The 25,711-nt window shown below is 37.6% G+C and overlaps 3 protein-coding genes across 5 annotated transcripts; 2 read left to right on the top strand and 1 right to left on the bottom strand.

Moving 5' to 3' along the window:
• The first annotated feature begins 3,078 nt into the window (after nucleotides 1–3,078).
• Nucleotides 3,079–7,278, top strand: LOC145018308 (65-kDa microtubule-associated protein 1-like). Of its 2 annotated transcripts, none has more exons than XM_078976206.1 (10): nucleotides 3,079–3,208; nucleotides 3,888–3,968; nucleotides 4,104–4,307; nucleotides 4,401–4,649; nucleotides 4,746–4,961; nucleotides 5,064–5,219; nucleotides 6,036–6,347; nucleotides 6,417–6,504; nucleotides 6,580–6,728; nucleotides 6,792–7,278. In XM_078976206.1, the coding sequence occupies exons 2-10, from the start codon at nucleotides 3,897–3,899 to the stop codon at nucleotides 7,053–7,055; spliced, it is 1,710 nt and encodes a 569-aa protein (XP_078832332.1). In that variant the 5' UTR covers nucleotides 3,079–3,208; nucleotides 3,888–3,896; the 3' UTR covers nucleotides 7,056–7,278. The 2 variants fall into 2 exon arrangements, with proteins under 2 accessions (XP_078832332.1, XP_078832331.1); XM_078976205.1 differs by having other exon boundaries at nucleotides 3,876–3,968.
• A 1,585-nt stretch (nucleotides 7,279–8,863) lies between these two features.
• Nucleotides 8,864–11,258, top strand: EXT-LIKE (hydroxyproline-rich glycoprotein family protein). Its single transcript, XM_078973486.1, has 6 exons — nucleotides 8,864–9,056; nucleotides 9,168–9,268; nucleotides 9,505–9,614; nucleotides 9,784–9,859; nucleotides 9,999–10,130; nucleotides 10,285–11,258. The coding sequence occupies exons 1-6, from the start codon at nucleotides 8,963–8,965 to the stop codon at nucleotides 11,080–11,082; spliced, it is 1,311 nt and encodes a 436-aa protein (XP_078829612.1). The 5' UTR covers nucleotides 8,864–8,962; the 3' UTR covers nucleotides 11,083–11,258.
• A 262-nt stretch (nucleotides 11,259–11,520) lies between these two features.
• Nucleotides 11,521–13,469, bottom strand: LOC145015032 (uncharacterized). 2 transcript variants are annotated; one of them, XR_013665708.1, is made up of 3 exons: nucleotides 12,604–13,469; nucleotides 12,257–12,510; nucleotides 11,521–12,034 (listed from the first exon to the last, which is right to left on the bottom strand). XR_013665708.1 is itself a non-coding variant. In XM_078973487.1 (3 exons), the coding sequence occupies exons 1-3, from the start codon at nucleotides 12,827–12,829 to the stop codon at nucleotides 11,697–11,699; spliced, it is 762 nt and encodes a 253-aa protein (XP_078829613.1). In that variant the 5' UTR covers nucleotides 12,830–13,469; the 3' UTR covers nucleotides 11,521–11,696. The 2 variants fall into 2 exon arrangements, 1 of the variants encoding a protein (XP_078829613.1); XM_078973487.1 differs by having other exon boundaries at nucleotides 12,660–13,469.
• Nucleotides 13,470–25,711: the final 12,242 nt, after the last annotated feature.

The raw sequence follows: 25,711 nt of genomic DNA, 5'->3' as shown, positions 1-25,711 counted from the left end.
TTTTCAGGCTACACCCAATCACATACACATATCTTCTTATCAAATAAATTATTACAAGAAAAAAATGTTATGAACAAAAATATAATATTAGTTTCATAATTTGCCAAAGGTTAACACTAATAAATAATAATGATTTTTCACAAATCTTGCATTTTGGTCACTGCATCCAACTAACAAATTAAATTCAGTTTAGAGGATTGATTCAAGAAGTGCATCCATGACTTCTTGTAGCCAAATTTGAGGAAATGCTAAGACCTACCAAGATATGAAGGAACAGTCTATAAGGCTACAGCTGGTTTCTGGAGGGCAATACAAATTCAAAATCGTTAACATATATCTTTCCTACCTGCTTCAATTATTAAATTTAGATCAAACTTATCAAAATCAAATAACAAAAAAAAATAGATATATAACCTAGCAATCAAACAACATATTTTTCATAGAATAAATATCACAAATCCACAATTTATACTTTATATAATATTCTTAAATTATATCTTACATTTTCATCTTTAATGGTTACTAACATCTCTTTCTGCCTTATTGTTGTAACACCAATGTATATCAAAAATAAGAGAAAGAACTTTAGAAAATGAATGTTGATAGAGTGATCCTTCATTAAAAACGCAACAAAAGTATCATAGAGCCACTAGGATTCTTCTATAGACCGCTAGAAGATCTGTATAGTGACAACTGGTGTGACTTCTATGAGAACGCACCATTTAAAGTAACAATTTTGATTAATGTAAGTGAAAAATCATTTGTAATACTTACCAATTGTAATTGTTTCTACTTGAATGTAAACATTAACATTCTTGTAAAGAAATAGAACTTCAAATGAATCGTACATAACCAAATCAACAAACATGACAACACAAAAAGAAACCTAAATTGATATATAACCAATTAAGTTTTGTTGAATAATTTTTTCAATTTATCAAAAATTTATTTTATTACAAACCTATATGAGTAATCAATAATCTTAAGCAAGTGAAAGAAATAATTGTTAATTTAAAGTTAGTAAAAAAAATACAATATTGTGAAAGTGCTTATGATTTGCATGTTTGTTTATTGTCATGGAGGTACCCAACCACTTGGACATGTATTATTATTTGATTCATTAGTACATTAATTACATTATAGAATATGAAATTTAACAATTGTTCAAATTCATTTACACTTGATTTGTTAATAGAAAACAAATTTATAGCCATAAAATATGCTTAATTCAACAATTTTTTTTTTATCAAAATTAGTAGAAAACTGAGTTTCTTGAAGAAACAAATCAAATACACAAAAACGATATAAATAAAAAACAAAGAACTGAGCAAAGAACATTTGAAGATTATGTGAGAAAGATATGACCAATATGATCTTTTTGACACTTTTCAATATAATCATGGTTAATGTTTTCTCATCTTCAAGATGATAAGTACAAGTGAGTAGAAAAAACAAATTTATAAGCATAAAAATATGCTTAATTCAACAAATTTGTTATCAAAGTTAATGGAAAATATTTTTTTCCGAAACACTCAATTATTAAATATGTAGGATATTACCACTAAGGTATTTAGAGTTTTGCATCATCCTCAAACTTCAATACAAACCTCGACTAATGTTCATCACTTTCAATTAAAATTCTCTGCAATTTAAACTTAAATATAATAAATATAATCAATAACATTATAAAAAATGGTAAGTTTAAGAATAAATACATACAATTATTGAGTTAGATGGTTGGGAATAAATCAATTGTAATTTAACATGTATCAAACCGATTATTACTTTCAAAACTTAAGGTATTTACTATATTAATAAGATTTAAATTCGAGATAACTGTTTTTCCCTTGATGAATTTTGGAGATTTTCGGTTATTCATCTAGAAAAAAATAATATCATTTATATTGAATCAAAATTTCAAATTAATTGACTTGCTTAATTAATAAGTTTTAAATTTAAAACCATTATCTCAAATTGATTTATTTTACGTATGATATACCGAGAGATAAGTTATAAATAATATTGACTTTATTTTTTACTCTTAAATATTTTGCTAATTTAAATAGATTAGATTAGATTTTATAGGTTAATGACCAAATTATGGATATGCTTATTTAATGAGTTTTTTCAAAAATAAATAAATCAATAAATAAAAACTAAAGGGTTTGAATTTTGAAGCCAAAAACTATAAATAAGAGAGTTAAATTATGAACAATATTAATTAGAGAAACTAATATATCGTATATAAATGGAATGATATGCTGTAATTGATAATGTAATTATTGAATTTAATGATTCTATAATTATTAAAGATTCTATAATTAAATGTAGTTATGTTTGAATTTTATTTGAACAATATGATGTCAGTAATCTAATCTAATGGTGGAAAACATGAGATTGAAATGCAATCAAGGGTCCTGATTGCTTCATTGGTAAATTAAAAGTTCTCTTTTAATAATATTTAGAGATATGATTTTTTCTATGAAAATATATATTGATTCGGTCTGAAATACGTAGAGACACATTTAAACATTAAGGTTTTTTTATTTGAGGAATTCGTATTATCATTTTGTGAATTTAGGAATTTTTATACTTGCCTTGCTTCTATTTGAAGGCGCAAACACATAAAAAGTTTGATCTTGGTTTTATGTTCTTCAACTTTGAAATACGAATAAGCTACAAATATATTTTTTGTTTCAAGTAATATTTTTAAGCGTAAAATAACAATCGTAGGTTATCATTTGCTTAAAACTCTAGGCAAAACCTCAAAACTATTCGGATGAGAATAATTATAGTACAATACACCAATTTAAATACATAAAAGTTGGCGGACAAAAAACTTATGCTATTTTGTATAAAATAAAGATAACGGTCTTAAAATAAGGAACAAATTAATTAATAATATTATTTTTAGTAAAAGATATATATTACCAAAAAAAATATACTGTTATTGCAGCTATTCAAACCCAAAATTAATGGAAAGAAATCAAAGAATCCAGAATTGCAATTATTTTAATTTTTTTTAAAAGAAGTAAAAACCAATTTATGACAACTTTTATTGTTCAACGACTGTATTTTTGACACGCTCCATTTCTTTCGTTTTTTTCTCTCTTTGGTTTCGAACAAAAAAAGAAAAGAAAAGAGAGGGAGACCAGAAGAACTCTGAAGGCAAAACCTCACGAAAACCCTAATCCAGAGTCCGATTGCTGTAAGTGTTTTTATTTTTTGCTTCATCATCGGTACAAATAAGCTAGTTTGTTGCTCAATTTTGATTTAATTGTGCATTTTGAGTACATTCTGTTCGTTTTTTTGTTTCTGCTTGAATTCGGTGCTCTTTTTGAGATCTATGACGTTTGAAGTTCGTAAAAACGCTTGATTCGTTGGAAATGTAGCGTTGTTTAGTGTTACATTGACGTACATTTTTGTGTAGCGACGACATGTTCAGAGAAGGGAATTGTTTATGTGTGTTGTTTCAAGGTTCTGGTTCTTGTATGAGGAATGTGAACATATTTTTTCAAGTGGTAATAGTAATTACAAGATTGGGTCACGATCGAGTTTTTGGAGTTGGTAGCATCAATGCCGAATGTAGGGTTTTATAGATTTTGTTCATACATGCCTATATCTGGGTTGGTTGTTTTAATTTTCTTACCGATGCAACGTATTTTATGAAATTTAAATACACAAATCACTTTTCTTGTCTGAATTTAGTTATAGCTTGAACCTAATAGTTAAACTTTTGTTATATTCTGATTGAAAAACATGATATTGCATTCAAGTGATGCCAATTGAAACAAACTCGCTTATTACTTTTAGCAATGTTTTCTCATTAGTTGTCAAGCACATTCATACTAGCTGTCTCATAAAAGCTTTGTTAGGCCAATTTTCAGGGATACCAAATGGCTGGGGTTGATGTTCAAAATCCTCTTCTTGGAGAAACAACTTGTGGCTCTTTGCTGCTTCAGTTGCAGGTAAAATACATTTGAGCTACTTGCTAATTTCATCTTTAATCATTTATTAGTTTCACTACCTTTCACAAAAGCTTCTCTGATAAAGGGTTTGATATCTTAATTGATTGGGTAAGTGGATTCTTTGTGGTAATGCAGAAAATTTGGGATGAAGTAGGTGAAAGTGATGTGGAAAGGGATAAGATGCTTCTTCAACTAGAGCAAGAATGCTTGAATGTGTATAAGAGAAAAGTGGAACAAGCTGCAAAATCAAGGGCACATCTTCTTCAAGCACTTGCAGATGCTAAACTTGAACTCTCCACTCTTCTTGCATCCCTCGGAGAGAAATCATTTATTGGCATTGTAAGTAACAGACTATATCCCATTTTGGAACTCATTTTTTTTCTTCTGTTATAGTATTTATGGTTTTTTGTTCCTTTGTGGATTAATTTGTAGCCTTTGAAGACTTCTGGAAGCATTAAGGAACAACTAGCTGCCATTGCACCAGCTCTAGAACAATTATGGAAGCAGAAAGAGGAGAGATTAAAGAAGTTTGCAAATGTCCTGACACAAATACAAAAGATCCGTGGAGAAATTTCAGGGACTAATGAACAAACAGGAAGCTTTACAGTTGATGAATCCGACCTATCTGTAAAGAAGTTAGATGAATTTCATGATCATCTGCAAGAACTTGAGAAAGAAAAGGTAAGCAATAAGCACTTCAGCTCATTTCTTAGAGGTGAAAATTTTGACACATTTGCCTAAAGCTGTGATGACTAATGTCAAACTCATGTTTTTCAGAGTGAGAGATTGAACAAGGTTCTTGAATTTGTGAACATCATACATGATATTTGTGGTGTTCTTGGGATTGATTTTTATGCTACAGTCACAGAAGTTCACCCTAGTTTGAATGACACCACTGATACACAATCTAAAAGCATAAGTAATGACACACTTGCCAGGCTGGCAAAGACTGTTTTATCATTAAAAGAAGCCAAGAAGCAAAGGTTACAAAAGGTAAACACACTTTCACACCTTCACTTCTTACAGCCTTTTACATACTATAAAAGGGTAAAAATATCTCAGTGATTTGAGGTGACAAATTTCTTGTCTTTTCAGCTTCAAGATTTGGCAGCTGAGCTAAATAAACTTTGGAATTTGATGGATACATCTGAAGAAGAAAGGAGCTTGTTTGATCATGTTACATGTAAAATATCCTCTTCAGTGGATGAAGTGAATGTCCCTGGGGCTCTTGCTCTTGATTTAATTGAACAGGTACTCAAAATTTAATGTTACAAAATTCAGCCCCATTTTTGGAACATGGATCAAAATGTTAGAAAAACTTCAAATAAGTGCCAAACTGTAAGGCAACTTTTTGGGACCAAAATTGCAAAAATCAGCTAAATATTTGACCATTTTTTAAATAGGGACCAAAACGTTACAAAAACTTGTATTAAGGGCCAAAATTGCAAAAATTAGCTAAACTTAGGGATCATTTTTGAAATACAGATCAAAAAGTTACAAAACCCCGACTTTAGGGGCAAAATTACAAAAACCAGGTAAACTTAGGGACCAAAATGTTACAAAAACCTCATGTAAGGGCCAAAATTGCAAAACTAGCTGAACTTAGGGTTCATTTTTGAAATACAGATCAAAAAGTTTCAAAAACCCAAATTTAGGGCCAAAATTGCAAAAACAAGGTAAACTTAGAGAGCAAAATGTTACAAAAATCTCATGTAAGGGCCAAAATTTCAGAACTAGCTAAACTTAGGGATCATTTTTAAATTACAGACCAAAAAGTTACAAAAACCTGAATTTGGGGCCAAAATTGCAAAAACCAGCTAAACTTAGGGACCAAAATGTTACAGAAACCTCATGTAACGGCCAAAATTGCAAAACTAGCTAAACTTAGGGACTGTTTCTGGAACAAACACAAAAACGTTACAAAACTCTCAAATAAGTGCCAAAATTGCAAGAGAGAACATTTTGGTACGAAAATTGTATAAAACCATCTAAACTCAGGGACCATTTTTGTAATTTACTTTAGATATATTATATAAATTCTTGATGTTACATTGTTACAATGTTAAGGCTGAGGTGGAAGTTGAAAGATTGGATGAATTAAAAGGTAGCAGAATGAAAGAAATCGCTTTAAAGAAGCAAGGGGAGCTTGAAGAGATATTTGCACGTGCACACATAGAGATTGACACGCAGTCTGCAAGGGAGAAAATTTTGGGTTTAATTGATTCTGGACACGTGGAGCCTTCTGATTTGGTAGCTGACATGGATGCTCAAATCATTAAAGCAAAAGAAGAAGCCCTCAGCAGAAAAGATATTTTGGATAAAGTTGAAAAGTGGATGTCAGCTTGCGAAGAAGAGAGTTGGCTCGAGGATTACAATAGGGTCAGTTTTATAAATTAAATTATTTTATTTTACATTTTTAATTTTTAATTTTTAATTTCATTGTGACAGGATGATAACAGGTATAGTGGAAGCAGAGGGGCCCATTTGAATCTTAAACGAGCTGAAAAGGCTAGAATTTTGGTTAGCAAAATCCCAGGTAACAAAATTCCAGAATTTTAGTCCTACTAAAATAACCAAGGGCAGATTCGTAATTTGTATTGTATTGGTGCAGGTCTTGTTGACACATTGGTTGCTAAAACTCGAACATGGGAAGAAGAGCATGGATTTACTTTTGCTTATGATGGTGTTCCACTACTTGCCATGTTGGACGAATATGCAGTGCTGAGGCATGATAGAGAAGAAGAAAAAAGAAGGATGAGGGTTAGTTTTGTAATTTCACTTAACGTTTTAGGGCTAAAAGTTAATTGTATTTGTATGTAACAGGATCAGAAGAAATTCCATGAACAACTGAACACAGAGCAAGAAGCCATGTTTGGTTCAAAGCCAAGCCCTGCACGCCCGCTAAGTAGCACGAAGAAGGTGGTGGGCCCGGGGTCACGAGGTCTTAATAGACGGTTGTCTTTGAATCAAAATGGGGGTGGGGGTAAATCGGTAAATAGAGATGTGAAAAGGGATGTCCCGAGGCCCGTAGCACCTTTGAACTATGTTGCTATATCAAAAGAGGATCCTGGTCTATTTACACCGTGAAGGTTGTTTAAATAAGTGAAATAGAAATATATATATAAAAAAATTATATATACATAATGGGTATATTTATGATGTAAGTTATTGGGGGGTTTATGTGGTTGATGCTTTAATATTCGTTCATAGTTCTGATTAGCTAAGACGATGCTACATATAATCATGGGGTGTCCATTGGATTTTTTTAGTGATGATATTTATTTTTTAGATGAAAAACCAAATCAATTAATATTTATATCGTTGTAGAGACTAGAGAGTAATATCTTTATAATTAAAATAAATAATATACATGCTTAGATAATATTATTCTTATTCATAACCCAACTAGATAATCAATTTTTATTTTCAGCAATTAGTTTTGTCACCTCAATATGGTGGACAAACATAAGTTTGTATCCTAGAGTTGCAACTTGCAATTGCTGATTAATGTGATAACCTGCATGGTTTTTGTGATGCATAATATTTGCCCAAATAACCTAAAGGTTGTGTGATCTGTTGGGTACTTGGGTTATTTACTTATTTCATTACGGATGCACCGATATTTTTTTTTTCTTCTTTTTCTGTTGTATTTGAAATTTGTTATAATTTCCTTCTTTTCTTTGTATAGGTGGATCTACTCTTAGAAAAAAATTGGGTATATGACACCACCTTTAGGAATCTCCTTTCTTTTAAGTATAAAGAAAAATTATAATTTATAAAGGAAATATAGATGATAGCTCTCAATTTCAGAAGAGTCACCGTAGTGATCTAAATATCAAAATCCAACAAAAAACCTAAAATCTTAATTATCATAATCTAAATAAACCTAAAATTTTAATAATATCTGACTGTATCAAAAAAATTATAAAATCGATAAATAAAAAAAAAAAACAAAATAAGTATCAAATATGTAATCCTAAAACTTTGAAATTAAATGCAATTAGACATTTAGTCCCTCTTCTGTCTTTTTTTTAATATTATACTCAGAATCGTTTACTTATTTCCTCTTTTACTTTAATTTTATTTTTTTAAACGACTTTCACATTAAATATTTTAGCTTCTTTCAATTTGTTTTTTACTATATATTTTTAATTACAGTTTTTTTTATTTTTCTATATTTTTTATTAAATTAATTGTCAACATTAGTCCAATCACAATAATTATTATAATCCTTTAATTTTGTGCGTAGATCATAATATTTTTAATCGTATAACTAATTTTTTTAAGAATAATATCTGTATAGCTTGGATCATATTATTGGATGTATAATTCCATTTTTGAACCACAATACATATGAAATAAAATTCTTATTTTTTTGAAAATAATATGATCCGAAATAATTATGGTTGAAAATGTTTATGATCTTTAAATCGTTATGATATATATTACGTTACTTAATCGTACATTTATTATTCAAAATTATATAATTTAAAAATCGTTATGATGCAAAATAATATGATCCAAACTATTATTATGAACCAAAGTCTATGTGAAAAGACTTTATTTGGTTTGATGTTATTTGGTTTTTGGAAATGATTTGATCCGGAAATATTATAATTGCAAATATTTACAATTTTTTGAGTTAGTTACTAACAATCAATGGATCGGGTAAGCTGTTGTGTCAATCACAGCTGACCGAGTCGGCCCTTTTATGAGTTTACCAAACGGGTTGAGTGGACCTGAGTCTGCCCAAAATTGCTGACCGGACCCGGTCAACCTTATATCAAATAGCCACTAAAACTTACAAAAAGAAAAAACAACATTTAGGACTTAGTATGTGGGTTTTCTCTAAGCCTGGGGACTACAACCGTAAATTACTTCGAATTTGCGATACGCGTCGAGGTCATCAATCTTGTTATTGCGTAGAGTAAGCAACTCCAACATCGATCAAAACCCTTGTCGTCCGCTTCCCATTGACATCGTTGAACGTAAAAATGGCGAACGAGAACGAACCAGCGAAGCTACTGTTACCTTACCTTCAAAGAGCCGATGAATTGCAAAAGCACGAGCCTCTCGTCGCCTACTACTGTATTGATTCTTCTTCATCATCTCACAATTTTACTCTAAACCCTAATATTCTCTCAACCTTCTCGATTTCAGTAATTAAGTTGTGGTTTATTGGGAAATTTTGATTTTCAGGTCGATTATATGCGATGGAACGGGGTTTGAAGATCCCTTCGAGTGAACGTACCAAAACCACTAGTTCCCTACTCGTTTCCCTCATGAAACAACTTGAAAAGGTCCGAATTCTTCTTTAAGACGCGTATTTCTTTCGAAGTTAACGGTTTAAGATAGTTCGTTGTTGATGACTTAATTTTGAATAGTCAGTATGTACTTTGTACGCTGTATTAAGTTTAAGATGAATGTTTTCTTGAGACATTGAAGTAATATTCTATGTCAAATATTAGGTGATTCTGTTTTCTCTGAGTATCAAAATCTTCTTTGTCCTTCATCTAGTTTGCTTCTTCATTTACAGGATAAGAAGTCATTGCAGTTGGGGCCTGATGATCATCTTCACCTTGAAGGATTTGCTTCAAATGTCTTCGCAAAGGCCGATAAACAAGATAGAGCTGGGAGAGCTGATCTGTATGAATTTTTTTTCTTCTTATGAATTATGATACATCAATGTTAACACTAGTTTGCTGTTAGAAACTAAAGATTATACAAACTACATATGAGATTTTGTGCTCAAGATAAACAAGATTAGTGTTGATTTTGATTAGAATACTAATACTTATCTGTAAACCTGTTGCAGAAATACAGCAAAGACATTTTATGCTGCAAGCATTTTCTTTGAAATCCTTAACCAGTTTAGTGAAGTCCAACCTGATGTGAGTCAAGTTTCTATTATCATTGGTTTATCACCATTTTTACTTGCTTTCTTATTCTTGATGATTGAGAAATGACAAAAAAAAAAAGGAAATAAATGTTGATGAATCATAAACTCATAATTGGTTTATTATTAAATAGCTTGAGCAGAAGCAAAAATATGCAGCATGGAAAGCAGCAGATATAAGGAAAGCTATTAAAGAAGGAAGGAAGCCTATACCGGGCCCCCCTGGTGGTGAAAAAGATCTCTCAGATACATCAGGCAGTGGATATGTAAGTCATTCTTGCAAAATCTAAAGGAATTGGAATTTCGGATTCCATTCCATCGACGGAATTCAATTCCATTCTTACTTTTTCTTAACTGAATGACCAAAATACCCTCATTATATGTTTTACTGAAATAAATAAAAAAATCAATTATTGGCAGGACATGGAACCAACCACCAGACATGCACCAGAATCTCATCCTTCATCCCAATTATACGACAGAAGTGATTCCCAAAAGTTCACAAATACTTTCGCATCACCGCCACGTGACCCTCCACCACCGCCACATTCCACCATGCCGCCGCCGCCTTCTTCAAACACTCAACCACCACCGCCCTCAAACTTTCCTCCACCATCTTCAACCATCCAACCACCCTCAAATTTCCCTGCACCGTCTTCCACCGCCCCTCCGCCACCGCCCACCTACTCCTCCGACGACTATCCATCCAACAGTTTCCATTCCCACAACACAGGAGGAGATAATTCAAATCCAACTTATTCTCATCAGAATTATCACCACCAGCCCTCATCTTTCCCACAAGAACCCCAACATCAAAATTACCAACATGACCCTTCGTACACATTCCCGAATTTCCAATCTTACCCTAGTTTTTCCGAAACTGCCCTTCCAGCAGTAGCCCCAGGTCATTACCCGTCATCATACTATCAGGGGGGGTCTGATGCATCAGCAGCAGTTACAGCTACAGGTGGTCAGTACAAAGTGAGTGGTGGAAATGGGGGGGTTCCAGTACATGGAGGTGCAGGGAGCTCTGGTGGACAGGCGGCGGCGTATGAGTATGACAGCAGCAGTTATCAGCCTCCGGCTGATAAAATTGCAGAGGCACATAAGGCTGCAAGGTTTGCTGTTGGAGCATTGGCGTTTGATGATGTTTTTGTTGCTGTAGATTACCTTAAAAAATCTCTTGAATTGCTTACTAATCCAAATGCTACTGTTTGATTGATTCATCATCAATCGTGAATCAGAATCTGTTTGGAATGTGGATTTCAACCTTTTGGTTTTATTCTGTTTGCTGTAAAAAGTTTAGATTTGATTTTTTTTCTTTCCCTTTAAACATTGATTCCAACTACGTCTACATGTGGGTTTATGATGTATGCGATTTGTGTTGCGGAAAAGCTCGTGGAAATGCTCTTGATTTGTGTTGCGGAAAAGCTCGTGGAAATGCTCTTTGAAAGCTATTTCGAGTAGTGTTGAAAAATGTTTTTGTATGTTATAGCAAAATTACTGTGTTTTCATTAAATTAATTACGTATCTAATAACATTTATTTAATGAATAGACCTTTTAATAATATAACAACAAATCTAATATCTTATTTTTTAATAGTGTAATTGTTTTTTTAAACAAACATATTAGCAATAAACAATATAATAGAAATGTAAGCAATAATTAACTGATCAATTTATCTGGTATATGTTTATCAATGACCATTGCCTACTTTATTCAGAGCCACTAAGACGCATTCAAAGATCACATTTGTATTTACATTCGACAATTAACCTATAGCATTTATCGAAATCACTAGATTTCCAAAAAAAAAAAAAAACAATTCAAATTAGCTTGTAATGACAGGACCATATTTAGGGGGTAAAGCTTTCCTTTTCCCATTGGTGATTGATAAACATTTTACACAATGCCAATCTTGCCACTTGTCACTTGAAAATGATTTTGGGATATAGTGTAGACATTTTAAGTGGTACCCTTTTTCACATGCATCACATACGAGTGTTGTATCCACTTTGGTAATTGTGGTTTTGCAAGTTTGACAAGTCAAAGGCTTGTTCATGTAGTCCCTTGAAGGAGGAGTCCATTTCTGTTGCTCTGTTATCTGTGCTTGTAATATTTTCTCAACAAATTTACTAATTTCTTTGTGGGTAATTGGTGCTCTATGATCTGCAAATGATGGAAATTTTGGATGAAAAAACTTAAAAATAGAGAAAGTAGAAACGTAGTAGTAAAGATTAAGTATTCTTTGAGGGTGTCTAGAATCTAGATGTGTATTTTGAAAGTGATTATGTGATAATGAGTAAGCAGAATCAAATAATCGGTTGTAATAACATATGTTGCTGAAAAATGTAATAATCATTTTTAATAGTGTTGAGTATTTATACTAACAATTAAATATTTCATCAGATCTTAGATGTGGTCTCCCAGATCTTAGACTCGGTAGAATGCCTTCCAAGATGACTGCAAGTGGGCAATTGATATGGTAAAGTTCTCGAATTTGAAACTGGGGAAGCATGAAGAACTGTTGAATGATGATGCAATCCTGAAGATGAATTGGGTGGGTGATCTGCTTTATTTGATGGAAAAGCTCCAACAGCATGTGAAGTAGCAGAGTGTAATGGGAACACCTCATATTTTTCCATCTGATTCGGAATGCAATGACAAGAAAAGAGTATAAGCTACAAATTCGAAAGAATCAGTAATGATTGATTAATTCGCAAACAATAAAGCATCACCTTTTGTTTTGTATGTAGTAATTTCTCAGAAATTGACAACTTTGGAGGACGAATACCTAATTTTGTTTCCGTCAATCAGTTCAGAAATTGACAACTTTGGAGGACGAATCCCTAACTTTGGAGCAAGATCTTCAATAATCGTCCCAAAAGCGTCCTTAGGGAAAACATATTTTGGCGCAATTTTTTTACAAACGTCAGCCAACTTCTCAATCGCCTGTGCCATCATCTTAATCTACACCGGCGTAGGGTTCCTACCAGCTCTCAGTTTCCCGATTGTAGCCAACACAAGCACTATCTCCGCCACCTTCTTCACATTAACCCTCTGTCGGACCTCACCACATACTCTAACCTTCTTGTTACACAAATCGCTTTTGACACCTTCCTCCAACGGTCTCTTCTCGCCTAAACTATTGGGTCGCACCTCCGATTGATCCATAGACTCGTCCACCGCTGTCTCACCCACTGATCTCAAACCAAAACGCTTAAAACTCGTGTTTCCGCAGTTTCGAGGTGAAATCGACTGGGAAACCCCGGATTCTTGGTCAGAAACCGGCGTGATTGAAAGAGATTAGATGTCATGACTCATGAGAAAGGGGAGCTGAGAGAAAACCCTGTTGATGGAGAGGTTTATGGTTTGAAACTGAATACCTTTTATCGGGTAATTGAGGGTGAGATGAATGCGGGGGAACAAAAGGAAAAGAAATGCAAAAAATAATTCAAAATGATGATAGATAACATGGCCAACCTGAATGCTACATTGGATGATATGGATTCGATAATTGTTGGATTTGAATGGTTGATGATGGTTGGAACTCTACTATTCAATTTCAAGAGAGATAAAACTTTGAGATAATCGATAATCAAGTCTTACATACTAATAATTTTGCTTTATTTATTACTGGCAAAGCCTTATTTATAGACTCTTAAAGAGTTGGTTACACACGAAACATTTATATTATTGCAATCGTATGATTGCAAAAGGACAAACTATAATTCACACCAAAAGAAAAAGAAATGCAAAAAATAATTCAAATGATGATACATGAGATGTTGAACCTGAATACTGCATTGGATGATGTAACATTCATAAAATTTCATAAAAATTTAAGCTTTTCAAACCAATCCCAAAATTATCATTGTTTACATTGTAGTTTTAAAAACATGATTAACATCTGAGTTTTTTCCAAAATCACAACATAACAGGAGGAGGTGAACGATCAAGTCTTTGCTTTCCCATGATCATCAGAGGTATCTGAAACATAACCCAAAACCGTAAGTCCAAAACTTAGTGAGTTTATCTCAAAGTACCAACACAACAAACAACATATATACAATAGCAACATACTATGGGCCTAATCAACCATCGGGTTGGAATACAACAGTCTCTCAACCATCGGGTTGGAATGCCAACATATTATGGGTCCAAACAACCATCGGGTTCGAATATCCTAGACCCTCAACCATCGGGTTGGAATGCCAATGTACTATGGGTCCAATCATCATCGGGATGGAATACACTCGGGCCCATTCAACCATCGGGTTGGAATGCCCTGGCCTGTTGGCTTACGCACAAAGCAATGAAGTCTCAGCCGCCGACCAAACATGTACATATAATACATATAATCATATAACAGTCTACAGCCAAACAAACAGATCTACAAATCACTAATCATAACATTATCCTATATACCGGGATACTTACCTAACATATCACTACAACATAAAGCATGCATAATAGGGTATCAAATTCAAAGGACCGGCCTTGGTGCCTTAGACCCATTAGTACAGTGAGGAAAACTCACCTCACAAGTAGCACATAACTAATAAGGTCCAACTCCGAATCTCAGCTCACAACTCAAAAGCCCACAACCACCAATTCACCAATTCCATCAAGGCCCAAATACCAAAAATACCCCAAAAGTCAATGTAACACCCATAATCAGAAAGACCAATAAAGGAAAGGAAAACCCTAAGATAAAGGTCCAACTCGTCGAGTCCAAGGAGGAACTCGACGAGTCCGAGCGGGATCCGGGTCGAGGAGTAAGTGACCGACTCGGCGAATCGAAGAATGGACTCGGTGAGTCCGGTCTGAAGAGGAAACCCTAAATCCGGGACTTTGTGCACTATTTAAGCACCTCATTCTCTTCCTTAGGGTTCCTTTACAACTCCCCTCATCCTACACATCGAACCCTAGCCACCATATCCGTTTTTGAGCAAGATCTAGCCTTGGTGTTGTGATTTGAAGCTTGGAAGAGAATGAAGTTCATAGTGGTGCAAGAGGAAGCCTTGGATCCAGTGTTGGTGTGACTTTTCAGAGCATTTGAAGGTAAGAAGTCATTACCTTCACTCCTTTGCTCATAGTTTCCTTTTTGTTATGAGATTTGGGGCTTTTATGCAATGTCCTAGAGCCAATTGGAGTTAGAAGTCCAGATCTGAAGTTGCTACTTTAGATCTAAGTGTATTGGGGGTGTAGGTGAAGCATGGTTGTCTTAAACCCGAGTATGGAGTGTTTTGGGCCTAGATCTCCTTAGCTACACGTAAAGTTTGAAACTTTACGTGAGGAATAGACCTTGGAAGAGTGGATCTACAGTTTGGAGTCCCCGCATGACTCAAAAAGCCTCTGAATGCATGAAGGACTGAATAGACTCGGCGAGTCCTTCGAGTGGACTCGGCGAGTAGTATGAAGATTAAAAGGAACTCGACGAGTTAGATGAACAACTCGGCGAGTCTGTTGAAGTTTGCCTTGGACTCGGCGAGTCTGGTCGCGAAACCCCGAACCCTTCGAGTTAAGACACGAATCAGTGAGTCGAGTGGAGACTCAGTGAGTTGGATAAGACAGGACTCGGAAATCGGTGGACTCGGCGAGTCGAGTCGCGAGTGGAAGGACTCTGAGCATATGAACTCGGCGAGTCAGTAGGCAGACTCGGCGAGTAGGGTTGACCTGGAAGGTTGAATTTGACTAGGACTTTGACTTTGTCCAGAGTTGAATTAGTTGACTTTTGGAGGACAGTTAGACTAAGTGTTATATTGGTATTGATAGCTCGGGGAGCTAGTGGAGCCGCAGTTCAGAAGAGTTGTCGGGCAGCAGCAGAGGGGTTTCAGCAAGTTCAGCAAGTGAAGGTGAGCTGTGTGAATGGGTCTAAGGCCACAATGCCGGCCCATGTAGTTATGAGTAGAAGACCCGGGGGTTAGCCCTAGGCACAATATGCTAGTATGATATTCAGGACGAGGTCCAATAATAGCGGGCGGGTACCCAAGGAAGTGTTCATGTGATAGTTTATACTTGTTGTCTGTGTGATACTTGTATGTGCCTGGTAGGGAGGTGAGTGTGGGCGAGGTTCCGTATCTCACCAATAGCAGGGTGTGGATGGTGTTCCACATCTCATTAGCATCAGATCAGGGGCGAGGCCCAAGCTAGGGAAAGAGTGAGTGTGGGCTGGGCCCGAATCTCACTACCAGTAAGGGGAATGGATGGGGTTCCATGACTCATAAGTAGCAGGAAAAGGGCGAGGCCCAGGATAGGCGAGGCCTTAGGACAGGATCCATTAGTATATGTTTAGCTTATGTGTTGTGATATGTTTATGTGCTATTATATGTTAGCGGGGGAGGCCCTGTGACAGGCGAGGCCTAAGTGAAACAGATCTGTATGCGAGTGGGGCTCGAAGCCAGACGAGGCCTGGAGCGGGGGGGCCGTTGTAGCGGGCGAGGCCCGAGGTAGGGGGCGTGGCCCAGAATAGCAGGCGTGGCCCAGTATGTGCAGTATATGGCTATGCATGATATGTGGTAGGTTGGGGAACTCACTAAGCTTCGTGCTTATGGTTTTCAGTTTTGGTTTCAGGTACTTCCGGTAGCGGAGGGAAGAGCTCGGGGTGATCGCATGGCACACAGCACATATTAGACAGCCTGGGAATGTTTTACTCTGATAAAGAACATATGTTTTTGTCACAACCTAGAATTTTTTGTGCCTTGTAGATTACAACAATTAAGCCAAAGTATGAATCAAAGAGTCAAGAGCATGTATGATGCATACTCTATGACAATAAAATTTCAAACAAACACCCCATGCAAGCATTTCAAGTAGTCAATAAGCAACTGGAAACCCTAGAAGTCCTTGTTTAAGTCCATTTTGGACTAGGACTTCCTTATTGGGCCCAATGGGCCAATATGCTTCCAATTTTGACTATTTTGGGCTTAGAACTCTTAAATGGGCTCTAATTGGACCCACTTTCATTTATTTTAACATTTTGGGCCATAATGGGCCTAGAATGAAATAAAATACCCTTATTGGTCCATACAAATCTAATTAATCTAAATGGGCCATAAAACCCATTATTTTTGACAAATTGGGCCGTAAGCCATAAAGGAGCCCAATGGGCTGAAAAATAATTATTGGGCCTCATAAATTATAAACCAAGGGAAGGATTTGGACCAAGCCACTTCATCCTTTCTCCTAGTCCAAGGTTCTCGGCCCAACACAAAAAGAAAAAAAAAAGAGATTAATTAGAATTAAACCTTGACACATCATTATTGCTCAAAGGATATCAAGGTTTAATACATTACATACATCTAGGGCATGTCATGTTCCTATGAAACTTCTCTTCCCCCCCTCTCTTCTTATGATCGGCCGAGAGCCAAACCACACACACACACACAACATCAAAACTCTTCCAAACTCTCTCAAATATTCTCCTCCTTCCCACTCCAAAATCTCGAAATTTTGCTTGTGCATCAAGAGGATTTCAAGAAAATATCATCACTTCTTGGTAAGTTATACATATCCAAGGATTTTATAACTCTTTTCTCATGATTAGATCCCTTCTCTTAAACATTTGTGGTAATCATACTCTTAGAATCACCTCAAGTTCGAGATCATCATCAAGGTGTTGCTAGGGCCGAAAATCACCCCACTTTCTTCCATTTCTTCTTCAAAACCGTGACCAACAAGAAAAGGTGAGCTTCATACCCCCTTATTTTCGGTTTTTATAAGTTTTGTGGGGGATAATACAAGCAAATGTGTAGATCTATGAGTAAATGTATGCCTTGTGTGATTTTTATACTTATATGTATGATTTATGTGATTTGTGATGTTTATGTTAGCCCAAAAGAACCTAAAAACTGAGAACTACAATATGAGGAGTGAAATAAGTATAACTTATACCATTTCATACTAATCAAGTCTAGAATAAGAGTTTAGTTGGCTAAAATGAACATTTTTGGACTTAAAACCCATTTTTGGGCTCAAAATGTCAAAAATACAAAACTAAGGGGCCCAAAACAACAAAAGATAATTTCTGGAGGCTGAAACAAGTCCAAACAGTTTTTAAGATAATTTTTCTGAATAAAAACACTTTGGAAGGGCTTAAAATGTGAATTTTAAACATAATGGGCTAAAAATGGGATTTTCGGCCCAATAAGCCCAAATTGCGAAAATTTCGAAATATAGGGGCTGAAAATGCAAGTTCTGTAAAACAGGGGACTACAAGTGTATTGAAATTATTTTGAAGGTCAAAAATGCTTTTCAAATTCAAAAGGGATCAAAAATGCAAAAATTTTCCATTTTGAGCCAAAATTGTAAAGATTGCGAAAAATGGGGGTTCCAACCGAGAAAACCTCATTTTGAAGGACTTAAGCTGTTTATTAAGTAAATCTTGGCTGAAAATGTCTTTTTCAATAAGTTTTGATGCTAAAGTGTCAAGAAAAATGGTTAGGGACTAAAATGGAAATTCTTTTATATAAAGGGTTAAAAGTGTATATTTTATCCAAGTAGGGTCACAAAAAGGTAAAACTTTTACTTATGAACAAATAAATCCCATTAGATAAAATACGAGCACTATGACTACCGGTGAAACGTAATTTCAAATACACCTTCAACACCAATATCGTTACCAAACGATTTGATTCAGTCTCGAATCAATTACAAAACAAACATCAACAAACATTAGTACTCCAATAAAAACGTGAAATTTTTGAGAAGTCAATACACAATCTTTGGGCTTGAAAGTTTCAAATCGTGCTTGTTGGGCCTAGCTAGCCCAATGACATGATCTTTAGGCCCGAAGGGAACACGCTTACATGTTATTGGGCTTCTATGACCTAATTCCATGTAAAAGGACTTTCAATAGCTTTATTGTGTTGTTGGGCCCCAAGGGTCCATTAGTACTGCTAGCAAAGTCGAGAAGTCAAATGTGAGTCGGGCCAAGTGCCTTTCGCATTCACGATAGCCTTGAACGACTTAAGGAAATAACGAGGGCTTCGTACCCTATTTTCTCCTCGGTTGTGGGGTTATGAGAAGTCAGGGTGGTTGGATTAAATGAGTCTTACGGACGACGCCAAAAGGATCGTTTGTAATTGGTAGTTATAAACTAGTCATTTTCGTTAATGCGTGATTATAACGACTCACAACCCATAATTAATCCAATGTCACCTGGAATTATCGGAAACAATCATCGTATCGGTATAACAATTAGTAAAGACATGTAATTCTATGTATTGGGAAAATATCGGGTTTTCCCGGGAAATCAACACTTTTAACTATGTGATGTATACAAGGTTTAACAATTATACACGCTTAAAAAAATCCACAAGCATACTACGGATCTCCACACTTTTTCTTATATACAATACTTGTTTCAAAAAATATCGGATTTTATGGGTTTTCCAAACTTCACAAAAATCATTATCTTTCAAACATGACTTGTGAACTCACCAACATTTCATATGTTGACGTTTTTCAAAATACTTGTATTCTCAGGTAACAGGTAAATCGAAGAATAGGTATCCAGTGATGTCTTGGTGTTTTGTTTAAATTAGTATCGTACGGTTTAAGTATTGGAAATGTAATGTTCAAACAATGTACCGAATGTAAACAATATCTGTTGTAAAATTTCAATGCATGGTGGTGAATGATGTTATAATTCATGTATATTCATTGTGATGGTATTCAATTAAGTCACAATAGCCCTCGGACGTTTCCGCCGTCTGGTTCGGGGGTGTGACAGGTTGGTATCAGAGCACTGTTTATAGTGAACTAGCATATCTAACCACACATTGATATGCAACTATAAACCAGAAAGAGGGACTAACACAACTCTGAACAAAACAAGTAAAACACAAAAATAAAAACATCCTTGCCTGTATTAGGAACAAGAACATAACGCAGAACCAAACAAGATAATGTTAGTATCTCGGTTAAGCCAGAACTGTTCTAGTCATATCAAGAAGTGGATGTAGCCTGATCAACTGCATTCCCTCCAAGGTATAACTATCACACGTTCTGAGGAGATCGTGATAGCTAGGGAACCTAAGAACATACCTCTTTATCACCAAAAAGAAAACATCCGTTTAGTCTGTACAATAGTTGTAGCATCCTAGGGATAATGTTAGCATATTTACACACTCTCGCAGACAGCATGGCTGGTTTCCATCACCCCGAAGATCCTTACTTCCCTAACCAAGGGAATAACAGATGGTTAGACGAAGAGCCTGAAGAAGAGCCTGAGGAAGATCCCGAGGAGGAATCTGACGGAGAACCGGAGGCAGAAGTCGAGGGCGAGCCTGCCGAACCAGAAGAGGAACAGGAGGAGGAAGAAGATGAAGGAAGCTTTGAGGAGGGACCCGACGATAGTGAAGAGGTTGATTCGGACGCGGAGTCCGAAGTCATCAACCCCCCTTACCCGATTAGGGTGCCTGCTTACCGGGTGGGCCCCACTGGTCCTACATCCCCCTTGGGTATTGATCTTTGGAGGTGGAGCAGACAACAGGGACAGCGACCCCCGTACGGCATGTCACGCTAGTTTTTTGACCTAAGGGACGGAGGGCCGGCTGATCGAGCCCTTCCAGTCATGGTAAGACGATTACGAAACACTGGTGACCTCGCTCAGAGCACCGCGGATCAGGTACGCCAGCTGTGGACTAGGGTCGAGCGTGCATAGCAGGAGACACAGGACGTTCTTCGAGAGTTCCATATGAGGCAGGTGAGATGGGAGTCACGACTCCAGGACGCAGAACGACAGGTGACTCGTCTTCAGGGAGCATCCACTTCCTCAGCACCACCCCCAGGCACATCTCACCGCGACTAGAGATAGACTTATCTTACTAGGTCATTAGGAACTATGTTATGTACCCCGACTCTATGTTTAAGTGACTACACTACTCATAGAGTCGTTATGCTGTCGAACTAGTACCGCTTATGTATGCTCTTTCGAGCAAAATTTTCATGTATCAAAGTGCGGATAATAGTAATGAAAGATTTTATATGTTTTATTATGATGTTATAATCCGCTATGTGTTATGTATCCTTGATTGTATGCTAAATTGTAGAAGTACTTAAGTGGTGCCACACACCTAGTCTATAGGATCACAACCTCACGAAAACCACATACACTCAACATCTTTCCGTTCTATGACAGAAAGATGCCTCCACGACCCACTCGCGGAAACCCGGGACCAACCCCACCCGAAGTTGACTCAGCCGCATTCCAGGTAGCTGTATTTGCTGCGATCACCGCAGCAATGGCACAAATTCACCAAGGGAACAATGGAGGAGTCAACGGGCAAGGGACCGGAAGTTCGAACAACGGAATGAATCAAGGACCCACCAAAACATGCTCTTACAAAGACTTCACCAACGCCAAACCACGAACCTTTAACGACACTGGAGGAGTGATCACCCTAAAACGATGGATCGAGAAGGTGGAATCGGTGTTCGAGATATGCGATTGCCCTGAAGAGATGAAGGTGAAGGTTGCTACATGCACTTTTGTTGACCAAGCGCTCACTTGGTGGAACAGACACGTAGAAGCCATGACACTCCTTGTAGCCAATTCCATGCCATGGACAGAAATGAAAGAAATGCTGATGGCCGAATATTGTCCTCGTGGTGAAATTCAGAAAATGGAACAAGAGCTGTGGAATCTCACTGTCCGGAACATCGACATAGATGCCTACATATCCAGGTTTAGCGAACTGTCTCTGTTATTCCCTGGCATGATTACCTCAGAGGGTAAGAAGATCGAGCGATTCATCTGGGGACTAACTTCCCCGATCCAGGGAAATGTGATAGCTGCAAATCCTGAAACTTTCGACAGTGCCAAGAGATTGGCCAAGAAGCTATATGACCACAACAACAAGAAGGGTGAGAAGCCAGTGAAGACTGAAGTTAAGAAGGAAAATGATAGCAAGAAGGGGAAGAACAACAAGAGAAAGGGGTGTCAAGGCTCCAAATCGTCCAAGAAGCAGCAAACAGTAGTAGTTAATGCCGCGACCACGCAAGCTCCATCCACACCACATGCTCTAGCCTCAGGTGCACCAAGTGCTCCTAGACCTTATTCTGGTAATCTTCCCAAGTGCAACAAGTGTGGTTTCCATCACAATGGAGAATGCAAGGAGATACAGTGCACCAGTTGCAATCGGAAGGGGCACACGGCGAGGTACTGCATGACTTACCCTCCTCAAAATCAACAACAGGGAAGCAACAACAACAACAACCGCAACAACAAACAACACCAACACTGGTGGCAATAATGCAGGACCTAGCCACACCTGCTATGGTTGTGGAACGACTGGGCATTTCCGTCGAAACTGCCCCAACAACAACAATCCCGGAAATGGAGGAACCAGAAGAGTGCTGACCATGGGTCAGGGGGAGGCGATTCAGGATCCCGCTGTTGTTACCAGTACGTTTCCCCTAAACTACACATATGCATGCATCCTATTTGACACCGGAGCGGAGCGAAGTTTTGTGAGCAATAAGTTTAAACATTTGTTAAAACAACAACCCCAGAAGCTCAATGAAACCTTTACGGTGGAAATGGCCAATGGGAAAACCGAATCCACTGGGGAAATCTACCCTAACTCTAAATCAACACGTCTTCCAAATAGACTTGATGCATGTTTCCATTAGGAGTTTCGATGTGATTATTGGCATGGACTGGTTAAGCCCATACCATGCTGAAATTATGTGTCACGAGAAGGCCGTTCACCTTCATCTTCCCAATCACGAAACCCTAGTTATTTAAGGAGACAAACCTAGCACGAACCTTCGCATCATCTCGTGCGTCCAAGCACAGAAGCATCTACGAAAGAAAATTTTGACGTTCTTGGCTCACATAGTGGATAAAACCAAGGAAGAGGTTAACATTCAAGACATCCCAGTAGCACGTGAATTCCCATACGTATTTCCTAAAGATCTCCCTGGAGTACCCCCAGAGAGACAAATTGAGTTCCGAATTGACCTCTTTCCAGGAGCAACTCCACTTGCTAAATTGCCTTACCAGATAGCTCCTGCTGAAATGCAGGAATTGTCCAGCCAACTCAGTGAACTCCTGGATAAGGGATTCATCCGACCCAGCTACTCACCATGGGGAGCTCCGGTCCTCTTTGTCAAAAAGAAGGACAGATCTTTTAGGATGTGTATCGATTACAGGGAGCTAAACAAACTCACTGTCAAAAATCGTTATCCACTCCCACGAATCGACGATTTATTTGACCAGCTCCAAGGAGCTAGTTACTTCTCTAAGATAGATCTACGATCCGGGTACCATCAACTCAGGGTTCGGGAAGAGGATATTCCCAAAACCGATTTTCGAACTCGTTATGGACATTATGAATTTGTCGTAATGCCCTTCGGTCTAACAAATGCCCCTGCCGCATTTATGGACCTGATGAACCGAATCTGTCGACCATTGCTCAACAACTTTGTAATCCTCTTCATTGATGACATTCTCGTCTATTCCTGAAGCGAAGAAGAGCATGGCCAACATCTCCAACAAATCCTAGAAACCCTACGAACGGAAAAGCTATATGCAAAACTTTCTAAGTGCGAGTTCTGGCTCCATAGCGTGAACTTCTTAGGTCATGTTGTTAGTCGGGAAGGAATTCATGTGGATCCTTCTAAGGTCAAAGCCGTCGAAGGATGGGCAGTCCCGAAAACACCCACAAAAATCCGCCAATTCTTAGGCCTAGAAGGCTACTACAGGAGATTCATTCAAAACTTCTCTAAGATCGCCAAGCCACTTACCTTGCTTACACAAAAGGGTGTACCATTCAAATAGATGGACAAATAAGAAGTTTCATTCTGAACCCTGAAGCAAGCCCTCTGTAGTGCCCCGGTACTATCTCTACCAGAGGGAACGGAAGATTTCGTGGTCTATTGTGACGCGTCGAATTAGGGTTTAGGTTGCGTTCTCATACAGCGTGGAAGAGTGATAGCTTACGCATCCCGCCAACTAAAGATACACGAAGTGAATTATACAACCCATGATCTGGAATTGGGAGCGGTGGTCTTTGCTCTGAAGATTTGGAGGCATTACCTTTATGGTACGAAGTGCACCATCTTCACGGACCACAAAAGTCTCCAGCATATCTTGAACTAGAAAGAGCTGAATATGAGGCAACGAAGATGGGTTGAACTATTAAACGATTATGAGTGTGAAATCAAATACCACCCAGGCAAGGCCAGCGTGGTAGCTGATGCCTTGAGCCGGAAGGAGTACTCTAATCGTCGCGTGAAAACTCTCTCAATAACCATCAAATCTCAGCTAACCACTCAGATCGGGGTAGCCCAGTCAGATGCCATGAAAACGGAAAACAGAGCAAGTGAAGCATTACGTGGAATGGAGAAGAATCTAGAGGTAAATGAGAACAGAGTATACTACTTCATGAACCGTATTTGGGTCCCTAAACTCGGAGGATTTAGGGAGGTATTCATGAATGAAGCTCACAAAACGCGATACTCCATCCATCTTGGTTCGGACAAGATGTACTTGGATATTAAACAACATTATTGGTGGCCTAACATGAAGGCAGAAATTACCACCTATGTCAGCAAATGCCTTACTTGTGCCAAAGTAAAGGTGGAGTACCAGAAGCCCTCGGGGTTATTACAGCAACCGGTGATTCCCGAGTGGAAATAGGAAGGGATTTCTATGGATTTTGTGACCAAGCTACCCAAGACGTCAGATGGATTAGACACCATATGGGTAATAGTTGACCGACTGACGAAATCCGCTCATTTCCTGCCAATAAAAGAATCCTACAAGATGGAGAGACTGACACGATTATACACTCGAGAAATCGTGAGACTTCATGGAGTACCAGTGTCTATTATCTCGGATAGAGACAGTAGATTCACTTCACGTTTTTGGCAATCACTTTAGAAAGAACTTGGAACCCATCTCGACATGAGCACCGCTTATCACCCACAAATGGGTGGTCAAAGTGAACGAACCATCCAGACGCTCGAAGACATGCTTCGCGCATGTGTGATAGACTTTGGGAAGTCTTGGGATACCCACTTACCCTTAGTCGAATTCTCGTATAACAACAGTTACCATTCGAGCATCAAGGTCGCTCCTTTCGAAGCACTATATGGGCGTAAGTGTAGATCACCGTTATGTTGGGCTGAGGTGGGCGACACCCAGCTAACAAAGAAACTGGCATCGGACAAGGAGTTAATGGGACCAGAGATCATACGTGAAACCACGGAAAAGATAGTTCAAATCAGAGCTCGACTACAAGCATCGCGCAACCGACAAAAGAGCTACGCCGATAAACGACGAAAGCCCTTAGAGTTTCTGGTCGGGGATCGAGTGCTGTTAAAAGTTTCGCTTTGGAAGGGGGTCATTCGTTTTGGAAAACACGAAAAACTGAACCCACGATACATTGGACCTTTCGAGATCGTTTCCCGAATAGGTCCAGTGGCGTACAAACTGCAACTACCCGCTGAGCTAAGCAATGTACACCCCGTGTTCCATGTTTCTAACCTAAAGAAGTGCCTATCAGATGAAACTCTCATCATTCCCCTTGACGAAATTGAAATCAACGAGAATCTCCTGTTCGTCGAAGAACCAATCGAAATCATGGACAGGGAGGTGAAGCGTACTAAGCAAAGACGCATCCCGATCGTGAGAGTACGGAGGAACGCGAAGCGTGGGCCAGAATTCACGTGGGAACGCGAAGACCAAATGAAACAAAAGTACCCTCACCTATTCTAGCATTCTCAAATCTAGCTTTCAAAAGAATTTTGGGACGAAATTCCCTCTAACGGGGGGATGATGTCACAACCTAGAAATTTTTGTGCCTTGTAGATTACAACAATTAAGCCAAAGTA

The sequence above is a fragment of the Lactuca saligna genome, chromosome 9 (genome assembly GCF_052625555.1).
Source record: "Lactuca saligna cultivar CGN05327 chromosome 9, ASM5262555v1, whole genome shotgun sequence".
NCBI lineage: Eukaryota > Viridiplantae > Streptophyta > Magnoliopsida > Asterales > Asteraceae > Lactuca > Lactuca saligna.
Note: the sequence above shows the minus strand (reverse complement) of the source record. Positions and strands in the feature narration are given on the sequence as shown.